Source organism: Rhineura floridana, chromosome 4 (genome assembly GCF_030035675.1).
Source record: "Rhineura floridana isolate rRhiFlo1 chromosome 4, rRhiFlo1.hap2, whole genome shotgun sequence".
Classification (NCBI taxonomy): Eukaryota; Metazoa; Chordata; class Lepidosauria; order Squamata; family Rhineuridae; genus Rhineura; species Rhineura floridana.
This window is the reverse complement of record NC_084483.1, coordinates 164800995-164822443: the sequence shown is the minus strand read 5'-3', so window position 1 is coordinate 164822443 and position 21449 is coordinate 164800995. Positions and strand designations below refer to the sequence as shown.

The 21449-nt window shown below is 38.7% G+C and overlaps 1 protein-coding gene across 1 annotated transcript in view; it reads left to right on the top strand.

Moving 5' to 3' along the window:
* Positions 1-21449, top strand: part of DNAH14 (dynein axonemal heavy chain 14) — a 472613-nt gene that overhangs the window by 421325 nt on the left and 29839 nt on the right. The window contains exons 72-78 of the mRNA XM_061626120.1: positions 1677-2110; positions 2220-2415; positions 4254-4463; positions 7557-7654; positions 11155-11314; positions 12233-12443; positions 20875-20977. Coding sequence (XP_061482104.1) covers positions 1677-2110; positions 2220-2415; positions 4254-4463; positions 7557-7654; positions 11155-11314; positions 12233-12443; positions 20875-20977 — 1412 coding nt within the window. The remainder of the gene's footprint in view (positions 1-1676; positions 2111-2219; positions 2416-4253; positions 4464-7556; positions 7655-11154; positions 11315-12232; positions 12444-20874; positions 20978-21449) is intronic.

Below are 21449 nucleotides of genomic sequence, written 5' to 3'. Positions count from 1 at the left end.
GTGATGGCCACTTCCTATGGAAAATGAAATGATACAGATAATTCCACGTACATTATGATTTCAGTGTGACATGCAGAGGCTAGAATGTTAGGTTTGGATGTTGGAAGTCCTACTTCAAATTCAGTTAAGAAGCTTCTAGCCTAATCTTCCTAACAGAACTGAAACTCTCCTCTGAAATCCTTAGAGAAAGGATGCAAGATAATTATAATATATATTGTGTTATCCAAATGAAATTCTATATCATTTCCATTGTAATTAAAGGACTACCTCCTGCCACAAGAAGCTGCCCCAAAATTACAATCTCCCTTAGAATCCCTTTTCCAACCCCTCCTGTCTTATGATATTAAGTGGTGGTAAATGGACCTTTTGTACCTGTCCAGGCCTCTTCATCTGAGTTCAGTTCGTATTGTTGTGACACTTGTATTGTTCTGATTTGGTTTTTTATTACTTTGTTGGATTTAATTTTGTGAGTGTTATTGTTCATACTGCTTATTATTCTTATGGAATTTATTTTAGTCACTCTGAGAGTTGTTGTAACTAAAGGACAGCATAAAAAAATTCAGAGTCAGTTTCTGCCCAATGAACTGTATATTCTTAAATTTTACAGTTGATACAGGGAGACTTACATACATAGATATATGTCACTTAGTTCTATCAATTTATTTCAAATAATTATATCCTGTCCTTAATCCAAAGCTCCCAGGGCAGAGAATAATAATTTCAATAGAAGCAATATTGCAGACCAAAAACTGCATGAGGAAATAAAGACACTATCTGTCAGTTCTTTCATGCTGCTGAAATAATATAGGTCTAGGCATTTATTCTCTTCTCTTTGGTTCTTAGGGGATGTGGCTTCTGACCCACATCTCTTTCACGGAAGGTTTGGCATGGCCACACCTCAGCAAGAAACTCACTGACAAGAGCCCTCTGGACCTGCTCCTTCTCTCACCATTGCAACCTGCTTGTTTACCTGCCTCTTACTCTGGCCCAGACAATGGTGGAATAATACTCTAGACAGTAGATTCCACTGCTTGCTTGCTTGCTCGCTCACTGGATCTCTTCCTGGCAAGAAAGCAAGTGGTAGCAATGATGAGGAAGAGGAGTAGCAGCAGCAGGTAATAATGGGCATGAGGAACTAGACTCACTAAGGGAGAAGGGGCTCTTGCTGAAGGGCTCTCCAAAATCTGGAGCTCTCTCTGCTCCCACATCTCTTCCATATCTTTTCATTGCCCTCTGCAAATAGCTATCAATGAATAAGAGCCATTGGTTGGAAGAAAATGCAGAGGACTATAGCATCATGTTCCATGTTCCTTTTACTAGATTCATACTGCAGTATAATGATGGCCTGGTTTAAAAGTAGAGCAAATATTCAATCAATAATGGATTGTTTGATTTATTTCTAAACTAAACGTCTGTGTTGGAATTGCTTTTTAATAGTTTTTAAACCTTTTTTAAACAATATGTTTTTAACCTTTTTTAAAAAAAAGATGTCTTGAAAGCTTTTTTTAAAAAATGTTTTTAAAGATGTTTTGTTTTAATGTATTTTAAAGTCTATTTTTATGATGTTTTAAACTGTTTTTAATGCTTTTGTTTGCCACCCTGGGCTCCTGCTGAAAGAAGGGCAGGATATAAATCAAATAATAAATAATAATAAGTAAACTTTCTTTAAATTTTAGGACATCTTCTAGATGACCAAGACCTTATTGACAATTTGCAAAGAACTAAAATCACCTCAACAGAGATTTTTGAGCGTGTTAAAGCATCTGCAGAAACAGAAGTTACAATAGAAGTACTGCGTAAAAGCTATCTTCCCATTGCAACTCGTGGTGCCATCCTCTACTTTGTAGTATCCGATCTTGTTCACATCAACTATATGTATCAGTTTTCATTGGAGTGGTTTCATAAGATCTTTGAAGATTCTGTAGACTATATAATCAAAGTAAAAAGTGAGGTTTCTTTGAGTGCCTCACGAGTTTTTAGTACTCGACTCCTTAGAAAGCAAAAGCGACTATTCACCATAGAAGATGCAGAAGAAAGAGAGAGTGACACAGCCAGTTTCCAAAGACATGTTAATGATATAATTGAGAAGTTAACAAGTAATGTTTATAAGGTGCTTTACCTGCATCTATTACACAAATGATTTTTGTCTAATATGACTTTTAAAATGTATTTGCAAAGTATAATGTATTTTCATGGTTGTTATATTTTTTTTCCTGCAGACAGTTTCTTCAGCTCTGTTCAGTGAAAATCAGCTATTCTTTGCTTTTCTGATGTGTACAGCAATCATGAAAAATAATTGTGATGAAAATCAGTGTACTAACAAGCTTGGATTTATACCAGAGAATCAATGGGACTTCTTCCTGCACTCTAGCACAATGGCAAATATTATAGACACACAGGATTCTGAGAAAATTGGTAAAGAAAATTACATTGAGTAAATAAATGTATAGGTCAAATTGTGCTCTCAAACGGACATCAGTGTACGTTATCGTTTAATGAATGGGTGCCATGATATAAATGCATTCTTGTCCTTCCACAAACAGAAGAGCTCCTTCTCATTGCAGAAGAGACAGATCCAGTGAAGGCTCCCACTGGAGGAAGGGGGAGATGTGATTTTTCCTGTTTTCCCTGTCCCCTACAGTCTCCAGCACCACCATCCACACTGTTCTGAAGAGTTTTCCAACCCTCTGGAGCAAGCTTTCAGGGGACACAGAAGGAGCAAATGAGAATTGCTCCCCCCCTTCTTCTAGTGGAGCATTCCACAGGCAGAGTTTGTCCCACAGGTAGCCTGAATCCAAAGTAATATCTTAACATTTTCCATTTCCCCCCTAGTTTAGAGATTCTTTTTGAATTTTATACTATGTTTTTCCTAAACTGTTACAAGTGAGATTGAGACAATGATTCAAAGCTGAAAAAATGAAAAAAATCCTATCAGTTTTTCAGTATTTGTTTTAATTTTGTACTAATTAGACATTTATTAGCCATGTCATTTTCTAACCTTGTATATTAGAACATAAGAATAGCCTGCTGGATAAGGCCAATGGCCCATCTCATCCAGCATCCTGTTCTCACAGTGGCCAACCAGTTTACATAGAATAAATCTGTTAGTATAAATCTGTTCTGTTTTGGAATAAAAACACGACAAGGAATAGACATAGCAATTTAAACATTTTTAAAGTTAGAAATAGTTTTATTAATACCATTACAGCATTTATATTAGCTTGACACTTGTAATACCTTTTGTTGCTTTTTTTAAAAAGTTGTTAGAGGACCATAGAACAAATTACCCAGAAAAGTCAAAAAAATCTTTCTATTGAGTATTCCTTCTATTTTGCTTGCACAAAGCTTGTACAGAGTTAGACAATATGCAGTTTTTATTGAGCAATCCTTCTAATGTGTATATGGTTATATGACAATGAGTGTTCAGCCTGATTTGCTTGTGGAATGTCTATATGTATTCATTCATCCCACACTTTTCAATGCATCCCCCCACATTTTCCTAACTGCAAAAAGTCTACTTTTTAAAAGTGGATTTATTGCACTAGGGTGACAGAGTGCTTTAATCCACTTCAGTTGTGCAAACCTAAATTTCCTGGTATGCGCTTGAATCTCTCTGGCAGTCTGGAGGTACCCAATAGGTACACACTTCCATCTATAGTAACTTGAATTATTTTAAGAACAGGTAATTCTCCAGTGGACACTAGGACACCACAAAGTGGGTAATGTCTTCCCTCCCATTGCTTGAGGCAGGAAAGAGTTAATGCTCCAAAGGACTCTGTCGTAAGCCCCTCGCACGGAGTGTCAGTTTGTTTTTCTGCCTTGCTAGAGCAGTACTGTTTTTCACCTTGTTCTTCAGTCTGGCCACTTCTATAGCTTACTTAATATCTCTTCTCTCTGTTTCTGTTTATTCTTGTCTTTCTTGCCTCATGTAATCGGAAGGAAGGCATTACCTGTCTGGCCAAGCTTGAAAGTTGAATCTTCTCCATGATCCTCTTATGTTGTGCAACAGCCAAATTAGCTGTGTAAAAAAAACTTTATCTAAGGCTGCAGTCTTATACCCACTTACCTAAGAGGAAGCCTCATTGAATTCAATTGGACTTAACATCTAAGTAGGCATGTACAGGATTTGCACTGCAAGTCCTCCTTTCAGCTACTGATCAAACTAAAAATAATATGGACATATTTATTCCCCTGGGTCAAACTCTAAAAACTAAATATGTACACTAATTACGTTGTTGTTGTTGTTGTTATAGGTTCATGTACATTTATGAAAATTCCTCCACTTCACTGGATTACTGACATGATGTGGAAAGAATGCCAGTACATGAGCACTCACATGCCTGCATTCAGCCTCTTGTGTGATTCCCTCTCACCAAAATCTCAGCAATGGAGAGCTTTTCTAAACAGTCAGAATTTATATTATTTGATCAGTACATGTTACAGACCAGTGTCATTAGCACAAGGTAATTGTTTATGTAAAGGTACAAGATGGCATTGAGTTTTAGCATGCTTTTCTAATATATTGTTAAATATTGTGGGGAAACTTCTGCTCTCCAGAAGTTGCTGAAATACAACCCCCTTTAGTCCCAGCAAGCATGGCCAATGGCCAGGGATAGGGATGGGTGATAATTTCGATTCATTTTGCATTTCAAGCAGAATTTATCAAATTCACAATTTTTGAAACAATATGAGAACTGAAACACAGCCATCCTTCAAAATTTGCATTTATCAGAATTTTGGGGTGCAGTTTGCCAACCTAACAACACTTACAAAAATGTATGTATTAGGGGAAATGTGCATAAAAATGAACCGACCTTCGCCAGGCCCCCTCCTTGCTCTGTTTCCGTTGGGCCTTGAAGACCTGGCTCTTTAACCAGGTGTGGGAGGGGGGTTAGGTTGGCAGTGTACAGCTTTGGGGGTGTTTTAACCTTTAATTTTTAATGCTCTCTGTTTATGTTTTTATATGAACTGTATTTGTGTTTTGCTGTATGTCGCCCAGAGTGGCAGACTAACCTCTGCCAGATGGGCGTCTAATCAAATCTAATAATAAATAAATTAATAAATAAATACTTGAGTGAAAATAACATGCAAAAAGGCATGAAATAATGAGAAATGATTTGCAAAAATGTGTACCTTTGTCAAAACTGCCTACAAAAATGTGTTTATTTGGAGAAATTCGCACAAAAATGGTGGAGAATTTTCATGAGGATTTTTTTTAAAAAAATCGCAGATCGCTGTAGAAATATAGAGAACTGAATTTAACATTGGAAAAATGAGAAACGGAGAGAACCAAAACAGACAGATCTTTCCATCCTTAGCCAGGGATGATGGGAGTTGTAGTTATATGGAGGGCCAAAGGTTCCTCACACCTCCTTTAACATATACTATACTCTTCCTTATGCTTATTCCACACACACATACTGTATATATACCAGTCTCCACACACATAACCTGCTATTTTATTCAGTGCATTCATTTGTTTCATGATACAAATATACACACACTTTGGACTGGTTCACATGACATGGTAAGCTAAACTATATTTGTCCTTGGCTACAGCTCACAGTTAGTAAAGAGAGAGCTTAACCATGAGCCCAGGTTTGAACAACACACTAAGCCAAACCTTGGTTTAGCTCAGTGTGGTGCAGCAGTAAAAATAACTTGGTAAAAGCAAAATGGCTGCAAGGTCTTCTCCAGGAGCCAACACATTCACACAGCCACAGTATGCTATACTTTGGCACAGCCATGGCATGTGAATCAGGCCAAACATGGCAGTGTTCATCCCAGGTAACATACTTGAAATAATGTTCTAGAGGAAAGTATTTTAACATTTATACTCCATTTTTTTTACAAATAAACTCAAACTGGCTTACAAAAATAATAAAACACAATAAAGCCACTTCAAACAATAATAAAAACAGTTCTACAAAACAATTTAAATTACTAAAATCAATTCAAGACATCAAAATCAAGAGCAGGATAAAACGATTCAACATAAAAACAGAAAGGCAGAACTTTAGCACCCCCTCCCTTAAAAACTTGGCCAAATATAAAGGTCTTATGGAGCTATGAGGGGCCAGCTGAACTTCACAGGATAGGATTCTACAATCCAGATGCTGAGTAGACTAAGGTGTGGAGATGGCATGTATGTAAATGTAAATGTCCTGCCTTCAAGTCGATTCCGACTTATGGCGACCCTATGAATAGGGTTTTCATGAGGCTGAGAGGCAGTGACTGGCCCAAGGTTACCCAGTGAGCTTCATGGCTATGTGGGGATTCGAACCCTGGTCTCCCAGGTCATAGTCCAACACCTTAACCACTACACCACCCTGGCTCTCAGGCACGGGTATAGAATATGTTATATTCTTCCCACATGAAGCATTTCTACTGCTTCAGAAAACAAAATACACATGCTGGTACCTGTGGAGTTTAGCCACAAAAAAAGACAGTGCCATTTCAACTTTTCTAAACATCCAGAAGTAGAAAAGTAGGAATACATGAAAGGCTGGTAGGGCCCATGCAAGATTGCTGTCGATACTTTCATGAAAATATTGTCTACTAATTCTACCCATCTTGCTGCAATCTTTTGTGAACAGCTCTTCTGAAATGTATACTGCTCAGAGGAGGAGTCCACTCATGTGAGTTATTTGCTCAAGTAAGTCTGTTCCAACAGACTTATTAAGAATATAAGAAGAACTTGCTGGATCAGGCTAGTGGCCCTTCTAATCCAGCATCCTGCTCACAGTGGCCAACCAGATGCCTATGGGAAGCCTGCAAGCAGGCCCTCAGCACCACAGCATTCTTCCTTTCTGCAGTTTCCAGCCACTTGTGTTCAGAATTATATTTCCTCTGACAGTAGAGGTAGAACATACGCATCAGGGCTAGTGGACGCTGGTAGCCTTATCCTCCACGAATTTGTCTAAATCTTTTTTTAAAGAGCCAGTGTGGCAAAATGGTTAGAGTGTTGGGCTATGACCTGGGAAACCAGGGTTCAAATCCCTACTTGGCCATGAAGCTCAATGGGTGATCTTGGCCCAGTCAGTGCTTCTCAGCTTAACCTAACTCACAGGGTTATTGTGAGAGGGGGAGAACTATGTATGCAACTTTGAGCTCCTTGGAGAAAAGGCGTGATATAAATGTGATAACAAATAAATAAAAATAAAATTTAAAAACTATCCAAGTTGGCAACCATCACTGCCTCTTGTGGGAATAAATTCCATAGTTTAATGCCACTGTGTGAGGAAGTACTTCCTTTTGTTTGTCCTGAATCTTCCAATATTCAGCTTAATTGGATGCCCATGAGTTGTGCTGTTAGGAGAGAGGGGGGGAAACTTTATATTTGTATTGTGTACCTCAAAACCCTGATGCTCAACAGAAGAATTAATTTTCTATATTTTTGTCATAGTCATACAAAATCAACAGTCACTAGATATCTATCCCTGCAGTTATATTATTCCATCATATGGCTGTATAAAAGTTACAGATTTGTTGCAACATTTCTACATGCTGTAGTTGTATCATCTGTTTCAGACTTTAAAATCTTAAATCACTTACAGACCCACAATTTGAAGTACTAAGACAAAATGATGATCAGGACAGTGAACCTTTACATTTCCCTTGGGAGAACCTTTCTGCGTTTGAAAGACTTATTTTGGTAAATAAAATCAAGTACCTTTAATATTTTTACTAATTTTTGTTAAAATTATAGCTAATCTTGAAAATATCTAACAACTTTTGGTACTGAAGAAATGGAAAAATCAGTAATAATCAGAGATGATATTGACAACAGTCATGCCATTATCAGTAAGAAGTGGGGACTTCAACAAAATGTCGCACAGTCAGACACATTTCCCTGGGTCTGTCCCTAATTTCTGCCCTGTTGAGGGTGGTGTATGCTTTTAAGGGCTCTTTCCACACCCTAAGGATTTTTAAACCTGGGAAGGACATAGAGCCATTAACAGCTTAAAAGGGGGTGGGGCAATTAGAACATAAGAAGAGCCTGCTGGATCAGGCCAGTGGCCCATCTAGTCCAGCATTCTGTTCTCACAGGGCCAATGAGTTGCCCTTGGGAAGCCTGCAAGCAGGACTTGAGAGTGAGAGCACTTTCCCTTCCTGCAGTTTCCAGCAACTGGTATTTGGAAGCATAAAGCCTCTGACTATGGAGGCAGAGCATAGCCATTATGGCTAATAGCCACTGATAGCCATATCTTCCATGAATTTGTCTAATCCTCTTTTAAAGCCATCCAAATTGGTGGACATCACTGCCTCTTGTGGGAGCCATGTGAAGAAGTATTTTCTTTTGTCTGTTATGAATCTTCCAACATTCAGCTTCATCAGATGGCCATGAGTTCTAGTGTTATGAGACAGGGAAAAACCTTTTCTTTATGAACTTTCTCCATATTATACATAATTTTATACATTTCTATCATGTCACCTCTTACTTGCCTTTTCTCTAAACTAAAAAGCCCCAACCTCCTCTAGGATGCAAACCTTAAAATGATGAGGGGGCTTGAGAGTGTCGAAGAAGCTGAGGGCAATGCCGTCAGGAGTCTAGACCAAGAGGCTAGTCTCCTAACAGGGTCACCCAAGGCAGAATGGTCAAAGCTGAGACATCAGACTAAGATGTATCCAAACTCAGAGGAAGGCAATGGTAAACCACCTCTGAATACCTCTTACCATGAAAACCCTATGAAAAGAGTATCCCTGTTGAATTTCATTCTGTTGTTTTCAGCCCAATGTTCCAGCCTATCAAGGTCCCTTTGAATGTTATTTCTGTCTTCCACGATATTAGCTGTGCCTCCCAATTTTGTATCATCTGCAAATTTGATAAGCATGATCTGTTCCTCCTCATCCAAGTCATTAATAAAAATGTTGAAGAGCACTGGGCACAGGATCAAGCCCTTGGTACCTCACTCATTACTTCTGCCCAGTTTGAGAAGGAACCATTGATAAGCACTCTTTGAGTACAATTATGGAGCCAACTGTGGATTCACCTGAGAGTTGTTCCATCCAGCCTACATTTAGCTAGCTTGCTAATCAGAATATCATGGGGCACTTTGTCAAAAGTTTTGCTGAAGTTGAGATATATTATGTCCACAGCATTCCCACGGTCTACAGGGGAGGTTACCTGATCAAAAAATGAGATAAGATTAGTTTGGCAGGATTTGTTTTTCATAAATCCATGTTGGCTCCTAGTAATCACTGCATTGTTTTCAAGGTGCCTACAGATTGACTGGTTTATAATCTGCTCCAGAGTTTTTCCAGGGATTGATGTTAGACAGTCCTCCATGATTTTGCAAAGATAATAGACAGCAGTTCTGAGAGTTCTTCAGCCAGTTCCTTCAATACTCTAGGATGCAGTTTATCAGGCCCTGCCGATTTGAACTCATTCAAAATGATTACTTTGATCATTTGTCTATCAAGCTCCTTATCATACTTTGGACACATAATGAGAAGACATGATTCACTAGAAAAACAATAATGGTGGGAAAAACAGAAGGGAGTCAAAAAAGAGGAAGGCCAAACAAGAGATGGATTGATTCCATAAAAGAAGCCACAGACCTGAACTTACAAGATATGAACAGGGTCATTTATAACAGATGCTATTGGAGGTTGCCGATTCAAAGGGTCGCCATAAGTCATAATCAACTTGAAGGCACATAACAACAAAAAGCTCCAAATCCTATAACTTTTCTTCATAGGGATGTTTCTATATGCTTCTTTATTTTATCTTTAATAATAGTTTCCACCAGTTTTCCTAGGACAGATGTTAAGCTAACCAGCCTGAAATTTCCAGGATTCCCCCTTGTATCCCTTTTTAAAAATTGGTGACACATTGACCACATTCCAGTCCTCAAGTATGGAGGCTAATCTTAAGGACAAGTTACATATTTTTGTGAGAAGATCAGCGATTTCACATTTGAATTCTTACCAATTGCTCGGAATCACAAGTGGAGAGAACACTACTGCCCTTATGGATTTCCCCACAGTAGCATCTTTCTGGCTACTGTGAGAACAGGATGCTAGACTAGATGTGCCATTGGCCTGATCTAGCACTTTCATAAGTGGATATAGGATTGCAGACTAAGTTATTTTTTAAACTTGCGGTGTTACCTGCTTTAGGCCTGTTGAGGAAATGTATGTTATAAATAAATTAATAAATAACTGCTTCAGAAAATATTGTTATTGTGACTAAACTTCCAGAGAACAAGATGCGCTATTTCAAGCCTTTCTAAACATCCATGAGTGTCCTTTATTGAAATGAGTGGGTACACATTTTAGACATAAATATGTCATAAAACCACTCCTCACTTTTATCGCAGCTGAGGACATTAACCTTCAAATCTTTGAATACAGCAATAGTCTGTATCGACCATGCTGGGTGTGGTCATGATGGGGGGGGCACCCATCCAACTGGCAGTTGGTATTGTTACATTCTGACATTGGCAATCATCTGACTGTACTAGGCATTTAGAGACATGGGGGTGGATCCAGACAAACGCCCATGTAAGATTACTTTCCTGCCACATTCTCACACTGACAGCCCCTCCCAACCAACCCAAAAGCCTTTCCTGAGGGCCAGGGACCTGCTGAATGGATCATGGACTGAAAGAAGAGAGGGGATCCACAAAACATGGGCAGAAGCACCTTCTGTGAGTGGCAGTTCTGCTCATGGATGATGCCTCTGCCTGATTTGGTGAGATTCCCAACAGTTGTCATACCATGGCCCCTGTACCATAGGGCACCCCATTCAGTAGAATCCCTCAACCTTTAGGAGAGGGTTTTTAGGGAACTGGCAGGGTTGCCTGGGGGAGGAAGAGGAACAATCAGGTTCCACCAGCCTATTTCTGCAGGTTTTCTCAGCATCCAACCCATGATTTTTCAAGTATCACTTTGTGCGGCTGCCAAGGGTTTTAGTCTTTGTGAGCACAAATTGCCCTTGTGGAAGCACAGCAATGAAAATTGTGCTAGTGTTAATTGTAAAGTGCAATCCAGTCACAATTAAGCACATATAATTTCCATTTATTTCAATGGGAGGGAGATGAGCATGTGCTTAAGTTTCCCATTGAGCTCAGTGGAACTTAAATGTGCTTAGCTTTGCTGAATTGTGTCCTGTATGTATTCCATTATACTATAGTTTTTATGTTTTGATAGATAAAAGTTCTTCGATTAGAAAGCTTAACCAGTGCTGTACGAGCATTTGTCACTGAGAAACTGGGAAAGAACTACAATCAGATTGGAGGAATTAATTTGAAAGCACTATACGAAGAAGAATCTAATTCCACAACTCCAATAATTCTCATCCATACTCAAGGTTAGTACTGTCTAGATAATGAGTACATAAAAACTGGATTCTCAATTAGGGCACAATTCAGACTTCCCATTCCCACCAGAGGGGCTTTGCAGAGCAGCAGGGTCACTGCTGCATTTACAGCCCTGCCGCTCATGGTGGCCACTGAGAAAGATGGGAGAGAGGCTGGTGCAGTGACTGGGCCTGATGCCTTCATGCAATGGCTGTGAGACTGGCTTGGGATCCAGCAGATCCTGAATCAGTTCATCCCCACCCTCAGAATACCCCACCCACCTTGCATGATCAGTGGCTGGTGGAAGGCCAGCTCAGCCAAGAGAACTGGGTGGAGGAATACCTCTGCCTAATCCAACCCCCTCCTCAGCCTGGCATAAGGTGGGGTGTTGGATTGCTCTTCCATTCTCTATGTGTATATGAGTATAAATAATGTGCCCCAATCTAATTAAAGCTTGTCATTATTAAGTCATTGAAAGTAAAATCTGGGATATGCTTATAAACAGTGGCTTAAATTGTATTGAAAAGCTTCTGTAGCTGGGCCATTTCCTAAGTTATCTCCACTTACATTTTTAACTGCACAGACTTATGCATGTTTACTGAGAAATGTCCCACTGAATTCTTTGGGGCTTGTTCCCAAGCAAGTGTGCATAGGACAGCACTCTGAATCTTTATTAATAAACAATAGCTGAAAATGATAGCAGATAAACACACACAAAACAGACCCAAATATTTCCCCCTCAAAACTATCCAATCAGCTAGTTTTTGTGTTAAGTATCTGCTCATTCTTCTATATTGCAACATATATTACATAAAGTATTATATCCCCACCATTTCATTAACCAATAGATTAGGATGGCATTTTTCCAAGGAAATCTAAGGATCTGGATGTGGAAATAAAGTAGTGTTATTATGTATGTTATTACATAGGGATAGACATTGCGGCTGTCCTCCTACGCCTTGCCCAGGAAATAAAAGGAAGTACACAACATGTGAAAATGATATCTCTGGGACGTGGTCAAGGGAGCAAAGCTGAAGAACTGATACATAAATCACAGATGCTAAGCGGACAGTGGGCATTCCTCCAGAATTGTCATCTCGCAGCTTCATTTATGCCTAGACTCTGCACAATAGTTGAATCGTAAGCATTTCCTCAGCCCCCCCTTTATTTGTATAGGCAGTTTATTTTCAGGTGGGTGAGGGACCAGAGTAGGCTGACCTTACTGCACCATTTGCCTTATGGGAATCAAATGTTCAAATGATTCTTCCTCAAAAACCCTGTAAACATTTCCTCAAAGAAAATCTAACAGATAGGGATCAGTCACCTGACACATGCAAACATTTTTTGGGAAGGGTATTTATTATGAAGATAGATTCGTATTTTAAAATATAGTTGTTCTTGTGTACTCTATTGTCCTTGGAAATTCTCTATAGCAGGGACAGACTACAACTCCCAGCTTCCCTGACAATTAGTCATGCTGGCTGAAGTTAATGGGAGCTGATCCAACAACATTTATTTATTTATTTATTTATTTATTATTTGATTTATATCCCACCCTTCCTCCCAGCAGGAGCCCAGGGCGACAAACAGAAACACTAAAAACACTTTAAAACATCATAAAAACAGACCTTAAAATACATTAAAACAAAACAAAGTTAAAAACATTTTTTTAAAAGCTTTAAAAAATCTTTTAAAAAAGGGTTAAAAACATTATTTTTAAAAAATATATTAAAAAGCAATTCTAACACAGAGACAGATTGGGGTAGGTCTCAACTTAAAAGGCTTGTTGAAAGAGGAAGGTCTTCAACAGGTGCCGAAAAGGTAACAGAGATGGCATCTGTCTAATATTTAAGGGGAGGGAGTTCCACAGGATAGGTGCTGCTACACTAAAGGTTCGTTTCCTATATTGTGCAGAACGAACCTCCTGATAAGATGGTATATGCAGGAGGCCCTCACCTGCAGAGCACAGTAATCGACTGGGTATATAAGGAGTTAGACGGTCTTTCAGGTATCTTGGTACCAAGCTGTATATACCTTGAACTTGGCCCGGTAACAAATGGGCAGCCAGTGCAATTCTTTCAGCAGTGGGGTGACACAATCAAATGATGGATGAGAGTGGTCTGATTGTGTACTGATCTGGCGTTAAACAACAAGACACACAGGCCAGTGGGCACAGCAGATGAGCAACGAGGAACCCATCCATGAGAGGAATGGCAGCAAGGAACAAGGCGCAGATAGCCTTGCCCTCGTCTTCTATGGTAATTCACCACATCCCCATGGCTATATTTCCCTCTACCCGTGATCACTGAAATTGGAGTGGCATCACCTATGCTGCTCCGTACTAAGACTCCTCCTAAACACCTGATATGGATCCAACACGAGCCCATCAACAAAGCCTGCCAGAGCCAATTATCCCAGAAGGCCTCTGCGAGAATTGGGAACAGTCATACCCATTCATACTTCGGACACATAATGAGAAGACATGATTCACTAGAACCCTTGAGGTTGGTCCGGAAGCTGTAGCTGGTTCAAAATGCGGCAGTGAGACTGCTCACTAGGGCAGGGTATCGCCAACATGTCACCCCGCTGTTGAAAGAATTGCACTGGCTGACCATTTGCTGCCGGGCCAAGTTCAAGATTCTAGTTTTGGTGTACAAAGTCCTATACAGCTTGGGACCAGGATACCTGAAATGTCTTACCCCTTATATACCCAGTCGATCACTGTGCTCTGCAGGCGAGGGCCTCCTGCAGATACCATCTTATCAGGAGGTTCATTCTGCACAATATAGGAAACGGACCTTTAGTGTGGTGGCACCTACCCTGTGGAATCCCCTCCCCTTAAATATTAAACAGGCGTCATCTCTGCTATCTTTTCGGCGCCTTTTGAAGACTTTCCTCTTTCAACAAGCCTTTTAAGTTGAGACCTATCCCAGTCTGCGTCCGTGTTAGAATTGCTTTTAATATGTTTTCTTTAATAATGTTTTTAACCCTTTTTTTTTAAAGATTTTTAAAGCTTTTTAAAAAAATGTTTTTAACGTTTTGTTTTAATGTATTTTAAGGTCTTTTTATGAAGTTTTAAAGTATTTTTAGCGTTTCTGTTTGCCGCCCTGTGCTCCTGCTGGGAGGAAGGGCGGGATATAAATCAAATAATAAAATAAATAAATAAATAGTGATAGTTCTGGTTTAATTTGTTCTAACACCCAGTTATTTGTCTTTTTTGCAGTCAAATGAGTTTCAAATGAGTTGATTTTTCTCTTATCTGCTTTTTTCACTATCTAACTTCACATCCATACATACAGATCGGGAATACCATGGTCTGAATGATCCTGACTTTAGCGTTCAGTGATACATCTTTGCATTTGAGGACCTTTTCTAGTTCTCTCATAGCTGCCCTCCCCAGTCCTAACCTTCTTCTGATTTCTTGACTATTGTCTCCATTTTGGTTAATGACTGTGCCGAGGTATTGATAATTCTTGACAAGTTCAATGTCCTCATTGTCAACTTTAAAGCTACATAAATCTTCTGTTGTCATTACTTTAGTCTTCTTGACCTTCAGCTGTAGACCTGGTTTGGGCTTTCCTCTTTAACTTTCATCAGCATTTATTTCAAATCATTACTGGTTTCTGCTAGTAGTATAGTATCGTCTGAAACTATTGATATTTCTCCCTCAAATTTTCACACCTCCTTCACCTTGGTCCAATCCCGCTTTTCATATGATATGTTCTGCGTATAGATTAAACAAATCGGGTGATAAAATACACCCCGTATCATACCTGTTTCACTATTATATTCATTTTTATGCACAATTGTCTCTAATATGTATATTTTTGTAAACATCAGTTACAGAACTGCAACACAAAATTTGGGTAAGTATGAATTCCAAAGGTTAGTTGTGTTTCCGTTCACATATTGTTGTGGGAAATGCCAGTTTAGTAGATTTGCCTTTAAATGTGAACTGAAACAAATTTCTCCTCCATCCCTACTCTTATGTTCGTATAACTACAACTACTATTTATCCCTCTCCATTGGCTGTGCTGGCTGGGGCAGATGGGAGTTGTAGTCTAAACATCTTGAGGAGACAATGCTGTGGAAGTCTGACTTCAAGGAATATGATAAGGAGAAATAGCACCAGTAGTCAAAAACAATGGTTAACAGTGTGTTACGAATGGACCTTGAACTTCCGCATGAGCATAGCTCACTAGAAATGCAAGTTCCCCTATTGAGAGTGCGGCAGGATCTTTTGCTGGAGTTACCCTCAATTCACCCCCAGAGCATGTATAATTTTACCCTTAACCCAATGACACATACACAGAAAGTAAAATAGAGTGGTTTTATTAAGAGAAGAAACAAGGAAAAATATTGCAGTTTGCAATTACAGTTAACAATGAGCAGCTTTCTAACTATTATTCATTCATTCAGCAACACTGGATAGACTAAAGCAAAGAGACTAACCCTATGAACATTTTCACATTAAGTTCACCCACACAGAAAGAAAAAGGAAAGAAAGAGGCCCAGAAGTTGCATATACATTTCCTGAAGAGTTGCTGCAAGACTAAGGCTGAGAGAGACTTTTGTATGTAGCCCAATGAGCCAAAAGCTCTGCCCTCGTGGAACCAGTGCTAGATTTGAAAGATCTCACTCAAATCCTTAGCCCTGAAGTTCTGCAAATTGTCCCAAAGATGCTAGAGTGCGTTGGTAAGAAAAGCAGCCGTTGGAGCCCTCCAGAAGAGGAACTGCTGACCCCTTCCAACCCCTCATGTTTTATACCTTTTCCTAACGAAACTGACCCCAATGTAAACCCAGTGTAAACGTACCTAGGAAGATGTGGACGTGACAAAGAACAATGAAAGAATTTAGGATCATCAGTAAAGGAAATTGGTTTTTTTCCAGAAACCATTCGTGATGAATTCCCAGATAATGACTGCAATCTCCTACTTGTGAATTGCTGATGTTCTGTCCCCTCCTAATGGTTAAGATTATCATAACCATTATGCAGACCATTTCCTAGTTTGAAAGGAGCTATCCTGTCTCCTCCTAAAGGCTTAGATTATCATAAACATTTCCTTGTTTGAAAGGAGTGCCTGTTTTTACTGGGTGACATTCCCCAAATTTCCATAGGAGTCAGGAAGTCTGTACCTTCAGGCTTTCAAGATATGTACTCAGGGGTCACAGAAGGGCTGTCTCCCAGGAATCTCTGCTGTTGCAGGTTTTCCAAACTCTGGTTCACTGAGGTGAATCAAAGATTAAAAATCCCCAATATTTGATTCCTCATTACAAAAGTGAGAGATTGCATATTTGGAATTTAGTTCCTTATGGAGGAATCAGGCATTTCTTATTCCAGTATACGATGTTCTGCTAGTGTTTGTCTTATTACAATGTTCTTTAGTCCTCATTACCATTCATCTTTTTCAATTTACATTGGCAAAAGTAGAAATGATTGCAGTGATTAGGCAGCTTGAAAAAATGCATTGATGGCCACAAAAATTACTCCTGCTGTCCCCATGTAAGCAAGCAGTTTGACTTCACACTAAAGTTTCACGAGTGTTCTAACTGATCATGTAATGGTGTGCATGGGGGGAATCAGTGCTGTTAGTTTTGTGAATTGACCCAGAGTCCAATGTTGGAGTATTACATCCTTCACTAGTTGGTAAGATGCAGCTGCACTCTTTTGGAGATGTTACCATGAGATAACATGGAGGTGGGCTTTTTATGGCTACCACAAGTGTTGTGGAATGGTCTTCCTGCTGAAATATAAGATGCATCATCAATATTGGCATTCTGCTGGCTCTTGAAGACACACTTCTTTAGACAAACATTCTCCTGACCTGAATCTTCTGATCTAATCCTTTCAATTGCTGTTTTAACTGTTTTAGTTATTATGCTGTTTTGCTGGGCTTGTTTTATTCTACATTTTAATAATGGATGTTCTCAATGTTTTGATGAAATAGTTTTATTATGTATTTTAATCATGTGTGGATTAAACATGAGTGAGAATTCCACTGAAGTTGGATTTAAAACCAAATTTTGCAAAAGTTCACATATTCTTAATTTTTACAGAGTAACCGCATTTGCATCGGACTTCATTGGCTTTTCCACAACACCAGATTAAAATATACTGAATATAATGCTATTGTGTTTCTCACAGCACAGCACAGTGGTAATTTATGTAGGTTTCTCTCTCTGTCTCCCTCCCTCCCTCCCTTCCACTGGAAAAATGCAAGCTTCAAGTGGTGAAGGACTGGAGCAAGCCAAGGCTAGACTCAATGTCTCTGATAGGAAAAAATCACCAACCTATCTGTCAGCATTTGAAGGGTTTATATAGCAAAGCAATCATAATGCCAAAACACAATTTAAATAACATCCCAGAAGAATATAAAGATCAAATAAGGAACAGGTTTGAGGCTTTAAACTTCGTTGATAGGGGGCCAGAAGAACTATGGATTGAAGTCAGAGACATTATCAGGGAAGAAAGCAAAAAGACAATACCTCTAGTTAAAAAGAGAGAAAGACCTCAATGGATGACTGAAGAAATTCTTAAAATGGTTAAAGAGAGAAGGAAAGCAAAAGCAAATGTAGATAGAAACACAGAACACTAAATGCAACGATACAGCGGCTAGTACATAGTGACAAAGAGAACTATTACAATAGTTATTGTATAGAAATAGAAGAGGATAATGAAAAAGGTAGAACAAGAGCCTAGTCCAAAAGATTAGAGAAATTAAAGGGAAATTTAAACAAAGGGTAGGGATGTTGAATAATCAACAGGGGAACACACTGACTGAGCAAGATAAAATAAAAGGAAGATGGAAGTAATACACTGAAGAACTCTATACAGGCATACCTTGCTAAACGTTGCTTCACTTAACGTCGCCTCGCTATAACGTACATGCTCCATACATCCCCATACCCCGCTTAACGTTTGCGTGCTTCGCAATAACATACACTTTACTGGCATGACGCCGGTGCCATCTAGTGGTGATTGCATGCAGTACAAGTAAAGACAATTGCTTCACTTAAAGTTTATTTTCGCTTAAAGTATACTCTCCGGTCCCATTGTGAACGTTAAAGTGGGGTATGCCTGTAAAAGAGATGCAAAGATGACAGATTCATTCACGGATGAGCCGTATGATGAAAAACTAGAAATTTAGAATGTGAGGTGAAAGCTGCTCTTAAAATACTTGGAAGAAACAAATGACCAGGAAGAGGTGGCATACCAATAGAGTTGCTATAAGTTACTGAGACTGAATCTGTCCAAATTTTGACAAAGAATTGTCAACAAATTTGGAAAATAAAACAATGGCCTAATTCCAAAGAAAGGGGATCCCAGGGAATCCAGTAATTATCGAACTATTGCCTTAATATCCCATGCAAGTAAAGTAATGATCAAGATTCTACAACAAAAGCTCTTCCCATATATGGAGCGAGAAATGCCAGATGTCCAAGCTGGATTTAGAAAGGGAAGAGGTACCAGAGATCATACTGCAAACATAAGTTGGATAATGGAACGGACCAAGAAATTTCAGAAGAAAATCACCCTGTGCTTTATAGATTACAGCAAAGCCTTTGATTGTGTAGATCACAAAAAACTATGGAATGCTTTAAAAGAAATGAGGGTGCCACAGTATCTGATTGTTCTGATGCGCAACCTATACTCTGGACAAGAGACTACTGTAAGGACAGAATATGGAGAAACTGACTGTTTCCACATCGGAAATGGTGTGAGATGGGGTGTATTTCATCACCCTATTTGTTTAACCTAGATGCCGAACATATTTTTTGCTTTTTAATATGTTCTTAAACCTTTTTAAAAATGTTTTTAATCTTAGAAAATGTTTTGATAGTTTTTTAAGTAATGTTTTTGAATATGTTTTGTTTTAATGTGTTTTAAAGTTTGTTTTTATGATGTTTTAATGTTTTAGTGGTTTTTTTGCCACCCTGGGCTCCTGCTGGGAGGGAGGACAGGATATAAAACCTTTTTATTTTCCCAGGCTTTTTAATAATTTTACATTTTATTGTTGTTATACAGACCAGTCTGTTGTTTAAAATATATGCTCAGTGTTACTATTGTCATTTTAATGTATTTTTATTGTATTGTATTTATTGTGCACCGCCCAGAGAGCCTCTGGCTTCGGGCGGTATAAAAATTGAACAAAATAAAACAAAATAAAATAAATAATAATAATAATAATAAAACTCATCAAGGATTATCAATACCTTGGCACAGTCATTAACCAAAATGGAGACAATAGTCAAGAAATCAGAAGGCGGCTAGGATTAGGGAGGGTAGCTATGAGAGCAATAGAAAAGGTCCTCAAATGCAAAGATGTATCATTGAACACCAAAGTCTGGATCATTCAGACCATGGTATTCCCGATCTCTATGTATGGATGTGAAAGTTGGACTGTGAAAAAAGTGGATAAGAGAAAAATCAACTCATTTGAAATTTGGTGTTGAAGGATTTGCGGATACCATTGCACACGAAAAAGACAAATAATTGGGTGTTAGAACAAATTGAGAGCCCGTGTGGTGTAGTGGTTAAGGTGTTGGACTATGACCTGGGAGACCAGGATTCGAATCCCCACATAGCCATGAAGCTCACTAAGTGACCTTGGGCCAGTCACTGCCTCTCAGACTCAGAGGAAGGCAATGGTAAAACCCCCTCTGAATACCACTTACCATGAAAACCCTATTCATAGGGTCGCCATCAGTCAGAATCGACTTGAAGGCACTCCATTTCCATTTTCTATTTAGAACAAATTAAACCAGAACTATCACTAGAAGCTAAAATGATGAAACTGGGGTTATCATACTTTGGACACGTAATGAGAAGACATGATTCCCTAGAAAAGAAAATAATGCTGCAAAAAGCAAAAGGGAGTAGAAAAAGAGGAAGACCAAATGAGATGGATTGATTCCATAAAGGAAGCCACAGACCTGAACTTACAAGATCTGAACAGGGTGATTTATGCTATTGGAGGCTGGTTCATAGGGTTGCCATAAGTCACAATCAACTTGAAGGCACATAACACACACAATACTACAGAGAGATTAAAAGAAGCCTAGACAATCTCTTTAATCTCCTTGTGGGCAAAGCTTTCTCTGCTTTCCATGTGGTCTCTCTGTGGTATTAACCTGTTAAATGTCCCTCTACCTTGTTCCTTTTACTCATCTGCGATCTCTCTTTCTCACATACACACAAACATGCACACACACTCTTCAATCAAAACAGCAAAGATGAGACAGAACAGCATTTCTGTTGAACAGAATGTAATCAGATTGGAATTATGATGAAAATCCCATTTCATAGTGTGGATATATTCTTATAATTAGTTTTACACTTGGAAGTCACTTAGAAGCCATTTTGGCAAGTAAACAGTGTATAAATTTATTAATAATAATTAGTATTTGTTAATTAAATGTGAGGAGATGATGAGATATAGTTGCTTTTGTACAGTTATACTGTTTCTTGTAAAGATTAATTCTTGGTTAAATAGTATCAAACTTTGTGCAGTACAAGTTTGCATTCTGTTTTCAGACAGAAGTGATGTTACAAAATTGATTCTATCTGCAGGTGTACCCAATCAAATACAAATATAGACCCTCAGTTTAGACTCTGGTTAAGTACAACACCAGATTCGTCTTTTCCCATACCTATCTTGCGGAAGGGTCTAAAGGTAAGATTTCAAGTAATCCATACAATCAGAGGGATGATTTAGATGCTCTGGGGTGAATAATTCAGACAACCAGTAGATCTCTACAGTTGAGTGACTATGTTATATAAGCTGCCTTGTGATTATAAGAAGGCATTTTAAAAACAAATAAACTAAATAAACAAGTTAAAAGAGGGTTAAATTCTTAAGCTCTGTTGATTTCAGTGGGACTTGAATATGCCTGTTTGTTTCAGCATCACATCCAAAGTGGTACACTACAGACCACTTGAAAATTGCTGATGGTCTTGGCAGACCACTTAATTTGTTTCTGTTGTAGCAATTGTAGTGCACTGTGCTAGACGCTGTATGATTTTTAATTGTATGTTTATTGCTGCTTTTATTTCTTACATTGTATTTTATTGTATTACAGCTTGCATTCCAGAGAATTCAAATTGTAATACAATAAAATACAATGCAAGAAATAAAAGAACCAATA